General features: G+C 43.2%; 1 protein-coding gene across 2 annotated transcripts in view; it reads right to left on the bottom strand.

The window, feature by feature from the left end:
• The window catches only part of DENND1B (DENN domain containing 1B), a 155,529-nt gene extending 142,518 nt beyond the window's left edge, over positions 1 to 13,011 (bottom strand). The window contains exons 1-2 of one of the 2 annotated variants that reach the window (XM_082766173.1): positions 12,801 to 13,011; positions 10,682 to 10,746 (exon numbers count right to left, since the gene is read on the bottom strand). In XM_082766173.1, coding sequence (XP_082622299.1) covers positions 10,682 to 10,746; positions 12,801 to 12,817 — 82 coding nt within the window. In that variant the 5' untranslated portion in view covers positions 12,818 to 13,011. The remainder of the gene's footprint in view (positions 1 to 10,681; positions 10,747 to 12,800) is intronic. The other variant, XM_082766174.1, reaches the window with a different exon arrangement.
• Positions 13,012 to 18,503: the final 5,492 nt, after the last annotated feature.

The following is an 18,503-nucleotide window of genomic DNA, read 5'->3' as shown; positions in this document are numbered from 1 at the left end:
AACTCAAAGTGCCTGACTGAATGCTCAGAACCTTCCCAAATGAAGTTTCCAGCATCAGAAGGCTTTACCTGTGCTGGCACACCACCACTTTTTCATCACAGCTACCTGTGACATGATGAAAAGCTCATTAATTTCAGCTGTAGTAGCAAGCAATTCATCTGCTTTAGGGAACTGAAGTCATTTTTCATCCGGCAATGGTCTTAGCAGGAAGAAGATACCTAGAATATGAATACCAGCAAAACTCTTTCCTGCACAAAGTTTTTCAAAATTTCCCATGTTGTGTCACAATACCATTAACTATTTTCAGTTCTATAAATTACTGCCTGACACCAATCTAGCGTAACCGTGCTTGTTAGACAGGGCTTTGTTTACACAAAATGAAAATTTAATCTACATCCAAACGTGCTATGCCTTAAAGTCACTGTGAATGACAGGGATATAACCTTGAGTATTTGTTTGTTCCTTAAGAGCTAAGCTTCACTGCATGAGCAGAAATTTGGAAAGCTCGAGCTAAGCTGTTGAAGCCGTATTGTCAAGTAATAGACAGGAGTTTAACATAACCTGGATGCAACAGCAGCACTCTGAAAGCAGCCAAGAAGTCCAAAAGCCATCACTGCAACATGCCACAGGAAGATGGCAAGAGAGAGGAAGAGCATCTCTAGCTTTTTTTTTTTTTTCTTCACATTCTGGATCTGGCAACGTATTTATTTTAAAACACACCACATCCAACAACTTCATATTAATGCCGGGAAGTGAAACAACAGTTTATGCTACACTGGAAGGCACAAAAATCCCACCGGTTCCTGCTTATCTGACTCATGTGAGAAATATTTCCTGGCAGCCCAACGGTGAGCACCGTGCAGCGCGAGGCTACCAGGAGGCAGCCGAGGCAGGAAGGATGCTCGCCCCACGCAGCACCCTCCAGTAGCACTTCTCTGCTCCTGGAAGTAGCTGCCTGAAAAAAGTTCAGCCTTCCTTTGCAACTCGTGGGGGTAGCAGTGCTGTGCTTGTAACAGTTATCATCACAGCCTCTCTGTGTCAAGCACAACCCTGCTCTTGTAACGCAGCTGAGTTAAATACCGGATGATAAATACTGAGGTTAATTGCAAAGACAGCAGACTTCTGCATTCAGCATGTCACATCACAGAGGAAAAGGTCTGCCTCCTCTCAACAGCAAAAGTTTGGCACCGTAATCTCACAATATTCAGAAGTGTTCTAACACAGGTTCAACCAATACAAGAAATAAAACCCTCGATGTGAACCGCATCTGAAGTCGGATGAATAGGAATTTCTTGCTCTCTGAATGCAAGCAGAAGCATTAATCACTCCGTGTGACTCCTTCCCATTCTGAGCTTCAGGAAAAATGCAACAGTTAATGGTTACATCTATGGCAAAATACCTTGGTTATGATAATTATACCTCTATGATGACTGAAACTTGACATTAACCAAGAAGATTTGTTAAATATACCCTAAATAAACACAAAAACCCTAAGCTATATTCTGTTCTCAGACACAAGCTTGTACTGTTAGCTAGATATAAATCTACCCGCCCAAATTTGAAAAAAATCAGACCCATGTTCAAGCTCCAACAAACATAATGTAATGGTGTTCTTGAAGCCTGATTTCTAGTTAAGGATTTAATTCTTGGACAGTATCTTTCAAATGACGACTCAGAACTTTGCAATGGACAACTGCCTGACTCTGAACTGCTGCCTTGGCTTTCCCAGTTCAGGAAGCACAGGCACCACACCCAAAATCTTGTTCAGACCTTTTTTCCCCTCACCACTTCTGCTTTTTCTCTTCTTCTTTCCAGATGAAGTTCATTATTTTTAATCTTTTCTCCTAAACCAGATTCATAAAATATAAGAAGCCTTCATCCACCCAAGTTACTTGGTTCCAAATGCAGAGCTACAGTTCCAAAACACAAGGAAAACATCAAAGGCAAATACAAGAAGTTGTCTCTTACAGCATTTCACTGTTTCCTCTGTCACTTAGGATCTTCCACTTCAAGTACATGTCTGTAAATACCATGCTTTTACTCAGATCCTGGAGTTATCACAAGTCACCCTACTATAAAAACAGAGCTCCTGAACACACTGATTGCAAAGTGGTGCTGCATGCAAATTGCTCTTACTACACAAAGATATTTTAAGGAATAAAACCAGCACCTTAATGTGAAAACTTACTTTGGCTTTAGTGTTTCTGTTTGTCTGCAGCTGGGTTTTTTGTTTTGTTGTAAAGGCTTCCATTAACAGCCTAGGTTAACGATTGTCTTTGTAGCCCTGATCATGCTTCACTTTATTTACAAACAGAAGGATCGATTCCAAGCTACACGAGGAGCATGTCTACTGCATCCCCCACTCGTAGCACAAGTGGGGAAGGAAGAAAACCTACACAGCCCATTGCTGTGAATCAGAACAGAAACCCCACGCTTCAGCTTTTTCAGGTTGGTGCTAGAGAGACAGTGCCTTACGGCTTTGCAAAAAAAAACATTACAAACCTTGCAAACCTTTTTAAAGCTTTTTAAGCAGATTTTAAGTCCTCCACACAGAGAGGACAAGCCAGTTCGCTATATATGGAGAGCTATCAGCACAGCCTATCTCCTGAAAGAATGATAAACTTTTGTGTAAGATGGACTGCTCAGCGTGTGGGAGGGCAGAAGCATGCTGACATTAGCTTAGAAAAATTTGTGAACTCTTAACACTTCTGAATGCAAGCAATTTAAAAGCCCGCAAACTATCCCCCAGGCAGCCATCTCAAATAGTTAAGCACTAAAACGAAACTAAAATTAAATGAGAAATAAGCACAGGAGCTTCAGCTTTTATATTGATGGACTACGCTGCATAATGCAGTTTGTCATTTGGGGCTTCTGTTTGCTTATTTTAATACCAGTATGTCAGTTGTACTGAATTTTATAGGAAGTACTTTTTATAAAAAAAATATATATTTGTATTAGTTAAGTCATTGGATTTTTTCCCTTTTCAATCCACTGTCCCCCAGCTGACCACACTGCTGAGCATGGCCTGTGGCACGAGGCAATAAAATGATGTGGCCAGGAGGAGGAATAACTCGCCCCAGGCACCCAGGGAGCTCACAGCCTGCTCCTGCGCCCACGACTGCTGGAACCTCTGGAGCCGAGCGGGGCCGGCCGCCCTCCCTGCCCTGTCCCAGGCTCAGCCCTCCGCACTGAGGTCTCCTCTCCTCTCCTGGGCCAAGAACGCAGGGGAGAGAGGAGGGACACGGTCTCCTTGACCTGTTTCTCCAGCAGCTCTCACCATTCCCCCTCCTACACACGCATATCTGCACCCGCCTCCAAATTACGCATACATCCAAGAATCTCTGTAGGTTGGCAAAAAAAATCTATAGGACATACAGCACTGAAAAGCACCGACGCTTTCCTCCACGTTTTTGCATCTGTGGAGAGAAGCTGGAAGCTGGAATAACTAACCCTCCATTTCTGTAAGGCATAAAAATCAAAACAAAAAACACTTCAAATCTTAAACACAGATGCAAAATCATAGTCGCTTTAATTGTTTTTGTTCCTCATTCTACAACACCCACTCTTTGCTACTGACAGTCCGAGCATACAGGAAGATGTTGTTCATACCCTGAAGAGCTTTCCAATTAAACGAAAATTTTCAATATAATGAATACATTCATTTAGATATGACTGGAGGGCTTTAAGTTATACAAGAGATTATAAATTATGAAGGCCTTATAGCACGTTTGGTGCTCATACATGAGACAGCTTCAGCCAAATTCTGCCTTACACTCCTCGGTTTGTCCAACCAGATGACAGAGATGCACAACCTCACGCACTGTCTGCATTTGCCCTCAAAACATTGTTGTAATCCTACACAAATGACTGTGAAACATTCTGCTCCTAATCAATCGATCATCCTGTGCAGAAAACAGGCTGGGGCAAATATCCTCTTCCAAGCCTTTTAGGTACCAGACCACCATTTGAAAACATTATATGGAAGTAGCATTAACCTAAAATCCAACACATGAGGCTAACGAGTTGGGGGTGGGGGGCTAAATTTAATGAAATGTCAGAGGGGTCCAGAAAGAAGGCCTTTTTTTTTTTTTAAAAAAAAAAAAAAAAAAAAAAAAAAAGATACAAAAACTGTATTGAAGACTATATTCAGATAGCCCAGGTTCAGAATGGCACTGCACAAATGTTATTCTAGACCAATAAAAAGTAAAAGATGTTTTCTCATTCTCACATTACAATGCAATATTTGAGACTGAAAATCTACAAATAAATATACGACTCATAAGAACGTTTAGCCAGTTCATAGCAATGTATAAATACTCTTCAGAGTCATCTGACAAACATAACAGCTTTAAAATATTGGACAAAGCTAACTTTCTGCAGGCCCTTCCAATTAAAACCAACAGTGAAATAAGGTTGGCAATTTAAAAAGATTATATCAAAAATTTTAATTGCTCTTCAAAAAGATAATTCTATCAGCATAATGCATGAAGAAGTCTGCAGTATTTTATTTTTTCAAATCAGGTTCGAGTGATGCTCTGCAAAAAAAAAAAAAAAAGCAGCAGAGGAAAAGAGTTATCTGATCAGCATGTTACACCCACAGGCTCAGAGTGTTTGTGGTTCATGAACATCTCTCTACCGTGAAGAAAATAAATTCTTAAAAAAAAAAAAAAAAAAAAAAAAAAAACACTTGCTCTGGCCACAATCCTGAAATCAGCTTTGGAAGATTCTTAATTGAAATCCTACCAAAGCAAGCTAGGTAGTTTCTGGAAGGTCCCAACTCCGGAAAAAAGTTGAATGCAGTTGATAATTCCTGTTCATGGGTAACCTATCTCATTAGTACCTTATAGATTATAAACAAAGCCCATACAAAGACTTTTAAACTTCTGGACTTAATTCATATAGTTCTTAACTCCACCAAGACAGCATTGTGCCAATTTTCATACCTTTTCCTTGAAAATTTAATGGTAGCAAGAACTTCTACTGAAGAACAATGTTATTGTCATTCTGGCATAGGCAAGAAAAGCTACAGGAGCTATTTATGCAACTCACCACAACCTAAAAACACCATCTCTCTCTCCTTTCACCACAAACTTAAAAAATCTTCTCCAAAAATGGTGCATCTAGCCCTACAGCTGTAGGAGCAAAGCAGACAAATCTCAAACCTTGTTCAATCATCCTTTACCTGAAGACAAAGCAAACTGCTATTTCAAAGGGATTTTTAAGTAGAACTTGAAAAACTTCAGTCAGGACTAAAGCAGTCCTGGATACAAACCAAGACATCCAGTGGTTTAATTCCCTGGACTTAACAGGCACACTCACAGCGGAGCCTTTTCTAGCCTAGAGTTCTTTCTGTTGCTTTTTGTACGTGCTATAATCGAAGAAAATGAAGGTGTAGCAAACTGTACTCTTCACCACACAAACTGAAACCAGCTTGAGTCATCTTCTTGGGAAGCCGTAGAAAAAAAATGCAGAAGACCTCATGTTCACAGAAGTTGTTGCACGCAGCCACTTCTTGCTACTACACTTGTGTTGCCTTTTGCATTTGGCCTCTGCAACCCAGTTTTAATAAAATCGGTATACAGCGTGCAGTTTATAGAATGAGCTGAATTATCAACACTTCCTTTGCATATTTAACCAAAATCTGAAGTTCAGATGTATGCATGCATATACATACATTCATGTATAAACAGTGAAAACATACAGTACCTTCCTAGTTTCAGTTAGAACAGAGTTAACTTTCTTCCTAGTAGCTGGTAGAATGCTGTGTTTTGGCTTAGGATGAGAAGAGTGCTGATAACACCCCGATGTTTTAATTGTTGCAGAGCAGTGCTTATACATGTACTAAGCCAAGGATGTCTCAGCTTCTTGCTCTGTCCTGCCAACAGGCAGGCTGGGGGGGCAGCAAGAGCTGGGAGGGGACAGACCCAGGACAGGTGACCCAAACTAGCCAAAGGGGTATTCCATACCATCTGACGTCATGCTAAACAATATATAGGGGTGGCTAGCCAGGGGAAGGGGGGCCAGACTGCTCGGGGTTAGGCTGGGCATCGGTCAGCGGGTGGTGAGCAATTGCATTGTGCATCACTTGTTTGTGCACATTATTAGTAGTAGTACTATTATCATCATTGTTATTATTATTATTGTTATTATTATTTTCCTGTCTTATTAAACTGTCTTTATCTCAACTCACGGGCTTCACTTTCCGTTTCTCTCCCCCATCCCAGAGAGGGAGGGGTGAGGATGAGCGAACGGCTGCGTGGTGTTTAGCTGCCGGCCGCATTAAACCATGACAAGTATTTGTGAAGATAACACTGGAATCATTACTTTGGGCATGTCCCGTGATCAGAATTCAGACACATTCAGAAATTCTTACATAATGTTAATTCAGAAAGGTCTTTAAGGTTAATTCAGGAAGTCTTACATAAGGTTACACACTCAGGAAGACCAAGGAGCACATTATTCCTGATATCTAGGAAGCAAGATTCAGCCCAAAGAGCAAAGAACTTGTATCTTTTTACCCTAAAGAGCAATGCTAGACTTTAAAATAACATGACAGTTTCTATAATACCTGTTTCCAAGTTGTCCTTTGGCTCTGTAAGTGAAAACCTAACGCAGGCCAGCTGCTGATGTAAAAATGGGCAAACATTTTTGCTGTTTCTTTTGTTTGTTGTTCCCGAAGGAGTAGCATAGGGGAGAATTAATGATAACTTGCAAGTGCCTGGGAGGCAACGTCAAACCTTTTGCACAAGATGCTATCGACACTGCAAGCCAAATTTATGACTGCAGCACTGGGCAGTTACAATAGCTCAGCACCATCTCCCAGTTGCTTATCAAACCATGGTGAACAGAAGTTAATTCATTCCAAATCTCTGTGAGAACCGTGCTATAAATTTTCCAAAGAAAAACCTGCCACACTCATCAGTCACTCTGTTTCAGCATACAACATGAATCGAGGCTCACAATTTTGACCAGGCTGCAGAGGACTGGAAGTTTTGATATTGGCTACAATACTATGTTCCTGAAGTCTTTTCTCCCCCTCTTTGGAATAAATGCTTCAACTGTCTAATCAGATACAGCTGAAATGCAACTAACAAGGTAAAGCTGAGATGTGGTCTAACATCTGAAGTGTCGCTTACACTAAAATACAGTAGGCAACATTCTCAATCTGTAAGAGAACCGTATTCTGTTTTGTGCTAGCAGTAAGCATTAAGCCCTTCTAATAAATAGAAGATTTTTAATTTAACTCAAAGAACAAAGGTTATCAACAACAGCAAAAATGTTAAAATGCATGCTACTAGTTCAATGCAGTTCTCAAATACAAGAATATTTATTTAAGAAGTATCCCCTCTCTCTCTCTCCTGCCTCACAAACGCGAAAAGGTTACAAGTACAGTATTATAGTGCACTTCTGCAGTTTAAAAAAGAAAAGAACAAGAGAGAGCAGCCCAAAAGCATCATCCACTCAATCAACAACACAGTATTAAGAAATTACTTATTCAAGTAAGCAAGCAACCCTTGCATGACAGAGAATAGCTACCAAATGGAAAACAAAATTTGGATCCAACTATAACTAGTGCCATGCTAGTCAACTGAGCCTAGAGCTAACTGAGGAGTTACGTGCCACACACAGAGTGATAAATGATAAATTTATATTAACCTACGTGAAACCTCTCCAGTGCCTACATCAAATAGAAAACAATACTGTAAATCAGTAGTGGAAAGATTTAAGATGAAATTTCAGAAGACAAATAAACCCTGCCACATTTCATGTACATATGATCCTTCATAGCTGGAAGAGCCCTAGGACACTGTCAGATCTGAAAAAAATAACTTCTTAATGATAGCATAGCTCTTGAGGAATGTTATCTAAAACTTCTTTTCCAAAAACACAGTAATTTTAACTGAAAATTTTTTCATCATGTCACATTGATGCGCAGGCATACAGTACCCTCATAAAAACCATCACCTGATTAATAGTTATGCATCCAGGACGGCTACCTCAATTTTTATTTGTTACAACAGTGATACACTGGCAAAGGGAAATTAAAATTCAGGAGAATGCATGCTACAGCGAAGCCTGAACAGAAAAAGCTTCAAGATACACGGGTCACAGTAAGGTCTTCCTCTCTCCTGACTCTGCTTCTCCTGCTGCTCACTCATGCAGGGAGCTCAGAACGTGGTGGCTGTGATATTTCCACGGCAACACTGATGACAGTGATGTCACAGATTCAACCCTGACATAGCTTCAGGATCAAGTACACGGAGCAGATGGGATGCGAGGGAGAAAGCCCCTATTTAAACACAAATCTCTTTCATAAGAAAGAAAGGCGTGAGCAAAGAAACAGGTGAATGGATCACATTTTCAAGTATGATATATTCAAAAGATTATCCTAGCATGAAAATCTATTTAAAGGCAAGACCTACAATACAGGCTAACTGTCAAATTTGTTAGGCCTTATAATAAACCAACCTTGAAAGCTCCCTGTTTAGCATGACAAGCCTCGTGCTCTGTTTCTAAAGTGGCGGTGAAGACATAACATTTTCATCCCTCGTGAATTTCCCTTAAGTAACTTTAACATCCAGACATATTAATTGGATACATTATTGCAGTCGTAGCACCGCATGTAAATATAACGTCAGGCCCTCACTGGAAAGAGTTTGTTACCTGAATTAGGTATAACATGAAAGAACATGAGAAGGGGGACAGAAGAGGGTGCCCCCGCAGCACAACCACAGGTGCAGCCTCCACAGTAACTCTGCTCAGGGCTACGCACAGGTCTCCTAAAGGGGCTGCTCTCCACAGAAGGCAACTGGTGAACAGCACGCTGTGCCCACCTAGGGAGGCAGGGAAAGGGACCAAGACCAGAATTCAGACCCAGGTGGTCAGTCAGGAGCCCCAGGTAACAAATAGCAGTTTCTTACAATGGTCATGATAGAATAAAGCCAAACAAACAAAAGGCACAGGTCAAAAGGGAGGTAAAAGGAACTAGAAGGCTACAGATCCACATTCTGATCATGGAAGGAAAAACACGTTGTTCCAGATTTCAAGACCAAGACCTGGCAGGATTATCAACAGTCTAGCTCTCAGGAGGGAAAGGACGAGAGGAGTTGAACAAGACCTGCTGCCTGATGCTGGGCCTGAGCTGAGATGCGAATGGGTCTCCAAGAAAGGGTGTCAGATGGAGGCAGAGACTGAAGCTGCAATACAAGGCGCAATCTATCAGAAGTAGAGTAGCTAAGCAGGATTCACAGTTGTCATCTACGAAATTAGCAAGGTAAAAACTGCAAGAGTGAGCAAACAGAAGACAAATGTACCATGACACAAAACAAAACACAGCAATGACCAAAGTGAGGAAAGCCAGTCTGATTCCCTAAACCACAACTGTACTGACAGCAAATCAAAAAGGCTGACAGTAAGTGGAAGGATGTTTGCTGGTCACAATATAATATATATATTATATATATATATATATATATATTAAAATAACCAAGGACTGCAACAGGACCAAGATGTCATTCTACAACTAAATAAGCACAGCATTATCAGGAAGAAAAAAAAAAGAAAAAAGAGCAGAGGAACCTGAGGTATCAATAACAGTACACAGTAGCGTAGGTACAGAAAAGTCTGTTGTGACTGTCAGTCAGTCACTGAAAAGAAAAGGAAGACCTAAATAGCTATGATTGTTTAGCTTCAACAAAAACTTGCTTTGTAGACACACTAGGCAGGTATGGTTTACACCACGAATGAAAATGTTGGCTAAAGAAACAAAATGAAATAGTCAGGGTTTATATACTTCCATAAGCTCTTCCGTAGGCTTCTAACTTACTAAAATAGTAAGCTCAAGAAACAGCAGCCATTAGCACAGCAGGATAAGAAATATGCTCAATTTTAAAGTGTAATTTATTGTACTTACAGTTGTGATTAAGACACAACTGTCACAGGCTAACATGGCTACATGACCCCAAGAAGATTTCTTCTCTCCCGGCGTTTCTAGAAGGCCAGTAACCTTGGAGGATAACATGACCTGAGTTCCCCTAGTGGAAATTATAGAGGTTACTTTAATTTTAGCACTGGAAATCCCATCATCTTTTTACACCCAAGATGAAAAAAGCCTCTCTCAGGTAACTCTTGTAGTACTAGATCTCTTTACCACATGCTTGTAGAGCTGTGAAACCAAGAGCTAACGCAAGTGCAAGTCAGAACTCATCGCTGTTTGTGTCATGTACCACACCAAAGCATCTGCCAAACACAAGCTAGAAATAATGTTTATTTTTGCTGTTTGGAAAAGAACTTTCTTCCTCCCTGTGACACTAACTGAAATGAATAGTCCACTGATAGGCAGAAGCCAATTGCTCTGCTAAAAGAAATCTTATACAAAAATCAACGTTTTCTTAGGATCTGTGGAAGCTACGCTTCAAGTCCAAGCTTTGCAAGTTTCTAGAGCAAAAATATTTTTACAACAACCAAAAGGAAAACATAACAATAGAAAAAGCATGACAGCTATGAATTAACACATTAATAGGTTTTAAAAGGCAATACAGTAACCACAGTCATTTTCTAATACAATCCCAATCTGAAAGCAGTTCATAACATTAGACAAAACTAGAGCAGGTTACAAACAAGGTTTTGTTTTTTTTTCCTTCTCTTATTTCTATAAATACCAATAAGCACAGTACATTACCTTCATTTTTGGATGCTTGACATTTTACCTTCAGTACCAAATCAAAGGTACGTTCTGGATTTTCCCTAAGAGAAATAAACACAATTGATTAATCTTACAGATGTTTCAGACAGCATAAATCATTTTCTACAGTGTTACACCTCTTCTGTTCTGTTTGTACAGAATAAATTAAAATAAATTAAAATTTCATTAAAATAAAATTAGAAATCAGATTGGTTCCTCCATGGAACTAAGGCACATTTTCCTGTACAGTGTTAAAAAAAAAGAACAAGGAAGTTAAATAAATCACATAATTTAGGTTGTTTGATACTGTCATTGCATCAAAAGAGCTTTCCAGTGGCTCCACCACGTTTAACAGTTGAGGAAAAAAAAAAAAAAGTACTACTAAAACCTTTATCAAATGATCAATTTGAAACACACTAAAGGGAATCCCAGGCAGCCTTTTCTAAGGTTACCTCTCGTTTCTACTGAAGAGGAATAGTTTATCATTGAACTCCCATTTTAATGCCATGCTTTTGCCACTGTCCTTTGGATGTGCCTGATCACCACCACAAGGCCGCAGATCACCGAGCTTCCTCTTTCACAAGGTATCGATCGTCAGTGTTACAGGCTGAACCGCAGGCACGATTCCACGAGTGAGAAAACCCTGCGGCAGCGCCTGGGGACGGGCACGTTCCAGACCCTGCCAGCCACAGGGTGTAGGGAGATGGGGCCCCCACTTTTAACAGCCACTCTGGGCAGTGCTGCATCCTTTTGGTAAAGGCACACCTGATGGTAACGGAGGGCACATGCTAAAGCAGGTAGTGCTCGTCCTAATCCCAAACTACATTGTTATTAAAATAGTTCGAGTTGCCACTGCTATACCATCCAGCTCTCCCTGGCTACCAAGCACGCTGCTATTTATATTAAAAACAAGCGGTATAACCGCACCCATATCAATTATCTATTTAACCACATAAAAGGCTGGCACTTGAACTCCTTTCTTCAGGTAATGCTCCTCCTGGAGTTTTAGGTAGATTAAAAAAAAAAACCCGGACTTGGTTCCAAGTTTCTAGAACGCTTCAGACAAAGGGTGCAGCAAGTTAATGCTCCGTCGTTTCTTTAAAGGCAGCTCTGAACGAAATCCAAAGGCTGAGCTGGGGAAAATTTCAGCTGTCACAAATTAATTGATTCAGTTCGTGCTTTCAGTGACCTCAGCACCATCATCGCCTGACATATGCAATTACAGTCTAATTCAGGTTACCGAGACATAGCCCTCCCATATCACAACCTTCCCTTGCATTATAATTTCAAGCATTTAGCTGGAGAAAAAACGCAGGACCCACAGACCCTGCGCACAGGCAATGCAGCCCTGCTCGGTTACAGGCCTGGGGGCTGGAGGTGAGGCTGGGGCTCAGGTCAGCGCCTCGCTCCTGCAGCTGGGAGCAGGTTCAGAGTGAAACTGGAGAGGCTCGGCTTCACTTGGCCCACCAAGGTCCTTCCTTCACACCAAGTGCCATTTCCCTGTGACCTTGCCCAAGCTGAGCTCGTTTCACCCCTCCACGTGCCCCTGGGCTGTTTTTAAGATCAACCAGCCCCCCTGTGCCAAACACCCGGCCAGGGCTCCCCGCTCCACCACCACCGGGCACACTTGGTGGGGGAATCCCTCACCACCACCCCTACATCTGCTCTTCCAGAAGACCCCTCCCAGGCTCCCTCCTCACACGCAGCAGTGTCAGAGCCCCCGGAGGGCTGCTCGGCAGCAGCCCTGTCCCTGTCCCTGTCCCTGTCCCTGCCCACCCGGGTCCCCCCCGGCTGCACCTGCCGCAGGGGCAGGCGGCGGAGCGGCCCCGCAGCCCTACCCCGGCCCCGCCACCATTTTACAACCGAGCCCAGGGGCGCTGCCCCCCCCTCCGGTCCCCGGGGGCTGGCGGGCGGCAAGGGGCGGCCGCGGGGCTCCCCCCGCCGCCGGTCGCCCCCGTGCCCGGCCCCCGTGCCCGGCTGTCACTCAGCGGCCGGTGGGCGCCCCGCCGCCTCCCTCCCTCCCCTCTCTCCCTTCCCTTCCCTTCCCCTCCTTTCCCCTCCTCTCCTCCCCCGCCGCGCCGGGCGGGCCCGGCAGGCCCCGAGGCCCCTCACTCACTTGATCCTGCTGTCCATGGCTGCATCGCGGGCCCCGGCCGGCACGCAGGGAGGGCGGCGGGGAGGGACGGGCGGGAGGGCAGCGCCGGCCCCGCTCCCCCCTTGGGCCCCGGGGGCGGCTCAGCGCGGCGGCGGGCGGCGGCCCATGGCTGCTCCCCTGCGCTGCGCTGCGCTGCGCTCCCCCGGCTCGGGCCGCGACTGCGGCGGGGAGCGGCGGCGCCGCCTCCTCCCCCCGGCTCGCAGTTCCTGTTGCGGCGGCTCCGGCACCTTCTGGCGGCCAGGAAGGGCCCGGCCACGGCGGCACCTGAGCCTCAGGGCCCGGGGGTGCTCCGCCGCCGGGCCCCGGAGTAGCCCGGGGGGGCGCCCAGCCGGCCCCGGGCAGCCGCTGCCCGCTGCGCTGTCGGCGACAGGAGTGTCGCGACAGGCTGGCAGCATCGCCCCAGCCGGGCAGTGTGTCCCGCTCGCGGCCCTTTTTAATATGTGGTGGAGAAGTGAGGGGTTTTCTTGCTAAAGGTCATAAACTCGGGGTTGACCCGCGGTGACTTGGCCGGGCTGCAGCAGCTCGGGGAGGTGCCGGAGTAAGCGCAAACACACCTAAAAACGCTTTGTGCCCTCCAGTATTTCCAGTCGGTTTGGAAAGGAGGAAGAAACAACACTGGCCTCGAGAGTCTGCCAAGTCTTGCTCAGCTGAGGTGCGCTGAGCAGCCCAGTGCCCACCTACACCAAGCACCCTTCAGCAGGAACATAGCATGGGTGTAAGGGAAAGCACACACACACACACACACATATACACACACACATACACCTACTTCTGCAACACCAGGCCAAAGAGAAGGCTTCGCTCATTTCACCCCCAGAAATCAATCATCGTATCAACACTTGAAAAGAAGGAAAAGATTCAGGCCAATTATATATTAAACACATAAAACAGCATTAATGCATTACCGAGGCTGAAAGAATCGAATATTCAAAAGCCAGGAAATTACGAAGACGGGCTTTTCCAAACCAATATAGTTTTGGCTTCATTACACATCCTACACACCTCACAGGATATAGATTAAATAATAATAAAACGTAGAGAATGTGCAGCGAACCCAACTGGATGTTGCGGCAGAAACGTTAGCTTTGGGAGTTTCCTGGTTTTCAAGTACGTACTTTCCCAGCTTTCATTTTACAAAAAGTCTTGGCTGTGTTTAGCAGACTGCATTTGCAGCTCCCCCTGAAGTAAATGAAATTGTCTGGGACTCTGCATCCGTAACACATAGCCATGCACTTTACATAACTCGGGGTTTGGCTTTTAGAGAAATCATGAAACCTGGATTGTACACCACGAGAGGCCCTGGAAGCAGGCAGCCTTAACACACTGCTGCTAAATTTAACTTCTCTGATAAGATCAACCTGGACTAAAGGGCAGGGAACGAGTGGGTGCGGTGCCTGCCCGTGCTCCACACCCAGAGATGGGCAGAGCAAAGCAGGGACAGATAGCCCAAGCAGATAGCCCAAGCCACTGGGCTGTGATGCCAGAGGCAGAGCGGCCGCATCCTGTACGCAGGGGAAGTGGCAGAAATAAAAGGGCTGCAGCAGCAGCAGCGAGTCGAGCTGGGTGCAGCTCATTGAGAGTGCACGTGGGGAGGGAGGTGAATCGTGCCTGTACGCCTCTCTCTGCCTCCCTTTCGCCCTCCGTCTCGGGCCCCATATGCCCTATAAAACACACGGATTTCGAAACCCGTTGCCACAAAAAATGGCCCACAGTCTCGCTGGATTGAATTTGGATTGGGTGATTGCCCAAACAGTGAGACACTTTATGCATGGAAAAAAATCAATTTTGAAGCATACCAGAAGGAGGACAAAAAGCTGTGTTTCAGGATTTTGGTAAACCAGTATTTTGGATTATATTAAATATTTTATAAGGCTGCTGTGAGTTTCTTTCACTCTTGTCCTAAACTACTGGTGCTTACCACTTTTCCGGACAGAAGAGCCATCTGACAGCCTGTCAGGTACGTCTGCTGTGCAGCCCTGGCCTGGCTCCAGGACTGGTGCCTTTCTGGGCTGATATGACCATCAGGTCCTTCAGAATTTATTTTGCTATAATTGGAGGAAAAAAAAAAAAAAAAAAAAAAAAAACAGGCAGGGTTTCTTTCCCAGAGTACCTACAAGCCTTGTCACTAAGAGTAAAATGATCGGATCTTCAGGTGATAGATACACTGCCTCACGCCTTGCCTGCCTGCAGGAGGAGCAGAGAAAGTTCACGTGCAAAATAGAGGCCACACAAGATAAAACCCTGATGAGACGAGCCTCACATCTCTCACAGCCATTATTCCCGTCTCTGTGAAAACTTAAGGAGACCTCTCTGCCTAGGTTACACTTAGTTCGTATTTTCAAGACTGTCTTATAACCACAGCAGCTGGAGAGTTACTTTATTGCTATTTTTTAATGAAACGCAATGTTTTAGGAAAGGTTCTGGTGTTCAAAACCACTTCTTCCTGCCTTGTTTTAACCCTGGGAAAGGGTTAAGGCAGAAGGAGAAACTGAAAGAAAATTCTGATAGCTACGCAGAGAATGGATTGCTTCAGCGTACTCTGAAGCTGCAAACATCTAGTTTACTTTTCATTAATATTTCTTTTTCTTTTCCAAATTAGAACCACAAAACAAGTGATATTTGGACTTTTCAGAGTCGGCTATTCTGTCAGGTAATCCAGAAGACAAAGCATTTTTATTTATGCTTTGTATAACTGTAAAATGGCTGAAGTCTGCCTAAGTTCTCCTTAAAAGGTTAGCGTAGGGACTAGTATAAGAGGATTTGCTGGAGGCGGGGGGACAGGGGAGAAGAACACTTATTTCATAGATATGAGCAATTAAAAACTTTGTAATTTAAAGATGAAGATTCCTACTCAATCTTAATTGTAGCTAGCCAGCAGTAAATACTCATTACTCATCTTTTTACCACTGTAATAATGTGAAGGAACCCTAAAGCTCCTAGAGGTACGTGTACCCACTGTTCAGCCCATCTGTGCTATCAGTAAAGGAGAGCTTGCTGCAATTCCAATGGGACCTGCAAGGCTCCGTTTTCTCCCTGACTAATTAACGCATCGCAGTAAGTATGAGCTTGCATGAAAGACCCCCAAAAGCTTACTTCACCCGAATCAGATAAGGAGAGGACGGCAACACCGACAGGACAGCTCGAACTCAAGGATCCTACCAAATGTATCCTACCAAAATGTGTAGGATACATTGGAGTTTATAACCAAATTCAGTATGGAAACAACAGGAGACGTAGTTGAGAAACACCAAACAAAAGTCAAAAACGAGCATCCACATCCCTTCTAATATGGAGCAATCTGCCATTCTCTGCCAAATCAAAACCATGTGGGTTTGGGTCTATAAAAGTTATGCAGAGTGCAGTTCAAATCTCAAAAAGGGATATGAGAAACAGACAAGGAATGGCCACACATCATGTCACTTGGGAACAGTGGAGCAAGCAAGAAAAGTTACGTGAGAATCCAATCACTTTTTTAAAGCTGAAACCATTACGTACACACAGTTGGTGATTTTCTTTTGGCAGGGAGAAGGTAGAGGGGACAGAGAGAAGGGAAGAGCACACAGCCTGTGGAAACAACAATCTCTCTGTTAAGCATTTAGCATGGGGTGAATTTGAATCCTCCCCACGTGAACTGCAAACAAGTATGCTTCATGTGAGGAACCCGCAGGGACTGCAGGATTTACCCTACAAACAAAGGCAATCCTAGGAAATTATGGAGGTTTTAGGAATTGCTGACTGAATCCACCTCTCTACAGGTCAGATCTCCCACTCCACTCCCACTCCAACTGACTCCACCAAAGTTTTTGTTGTTGTTGTTGTTGTTTTGTTTTGTTTTTCCCCTGCTCAGTTCTGAGATAGTAGAGAGTTTTTGCCACTCCTGTAAGGCAGAGCACAGCCCTAATGAATTAAGGGATCTTAAGTATCACAGAAGCGTTCCTTGGCCAGGTATATTTAATTCAATAATAAAACATACTACAAATTAAAACCAGAGAAACAAAAAAAGTCTTCCTCTTAAATGCTACCGAAAGCAGTAAGGAGATTTCCTGCAGAATGCTGTTAGCAGAGCTTGCGGAAAAAAGATGTTCCCTCCTGGGAATATCAACAGGTTTGTCAAAAATGGCAAAGTAGGAAGAGATACAACTTCCTATTGTGTGGTTATAACAAAACATTTCCTGGAACACGTTTGTATGATCAGAAATATATACCTTGTTCCAAGAATTACTTCTTTGTTTGCCACAAACTCTGCCAATATGGGGATTGCTTTTAGTCCTTGTTCCTTCAAGTGACTTCAAGTCATTTTATGCTATCTCAGCTGCTACCAGTGCAGCTCCTAACAATGTAATCACCTAATCACACCTCACAGACTTGGAAAACATTTCTTAGAGCAAAATACTGACCTCACGGAGAATTTGCTGTTCATTTCAATGGGATTGGAGATGATTTTCTTACCCCCTTGTTTGTTATGCGTACTCATCACAAATTGTAAATGCAGAAACAATGTAATCTCCCTACACAAAATCCTCCAAATCTGCACATTCACAAACATCAATTTACTGATTAAACTTCTTGGCCATAATACTAACAGGAGACTATACTTAAGAGAAAATACTTAAGAAACACAAGATACCTACACCAAGTCATTTCATAACTCGGCTTCTTTAGGCAGTCATTGACTCAAAGTAGACCTCTTCTAAGAAGCCTGTGAAGATTAACTAAACATATATAGTAAATATGCCTGCAATGATTCTTTGCATTTATTGACTATTTGCACAATTCATCCAACCATCTTTTTCATCTTTCAACATTATTTATTCTAAACAAACAAAAAAGTAAGAAGCTTAAGTTTTCCTGCATAAGAACAGTTTCTGATTTGAGAAAAATGCAAAGTAAATGTGATACCTTGAAAAGGTAGAGATGTGACTGAGTAGGACTTCTGTGTGAAACTTTTGTTGTGGTACCATTAAAGTTCAGGGATGCAACAACCCAGTAGCTGTCAATGTCCCCTCAGTAATGCTGCGTGCAAAGGCTAATCTCCCCAAACATGCATGCCCAGGTAAACACGGTCATAAATTAATCAGTGAGCACCCAGGGAGAGATCACTACTTAGATAGGAATGATGATTTCCAGGCTTTGTAATCAATACATCCTACCAAGGAGCCTGAGAAAGCAGGTCTTCTTAATCAGGTCAGCTGGCGTAGCTGTCAAACTCATCAGCTTACATTAGTATGCCGATTTAAAATGAACATTTTTATCACGATCAGTAACAGGACAAGTCGTTGCGTAGAAACTACCTGACTTGAAAATACATGACCCAGTTTGTATAAGATAGAATCATGATACTTTTTTGTTCTTTTTAGCTGTTTTTGTTGCTATGTGGAAAAGGTTTTGAAATATTCCATGCATTTTCTATAAAGCAAGTGTCAAAATCTCTTTTGATTCTGAAATCAGACGCTTGTGCTACAAATGAAATTGTATTTAGTAAAACTTTAAATTGGAAGTTTAACAAAGAGGCCAAAGGAATTTATATGCATGCACATTCAGACTACAGAGTTTTAAGAGCTAAAATACTCAAAAGGTTAAATGTTTATGATATGACTATGTTAAGCATTTGTTTGTAGGTAGCATTTGCAAATCCTCACAATCTGATCTTTAGTACCTTTTGTT

This window comes from Aythya marila (assembly GCF_965140915.1).
Source record: "Aythya marila genome assembly, chromosome: 8".
In the NCBI taxonomy this organism is placed as follows: domain Eukaryota; kingdom Metazoa; phylum Chordata; class Aves; order Anseriformes; family Anatidae; genus Aythya; species Aythya marila.
Note: the sequence above shows the minus strand (reverse complement) of the source record. Positions and strands in the feature narration are given on the sequence as shown.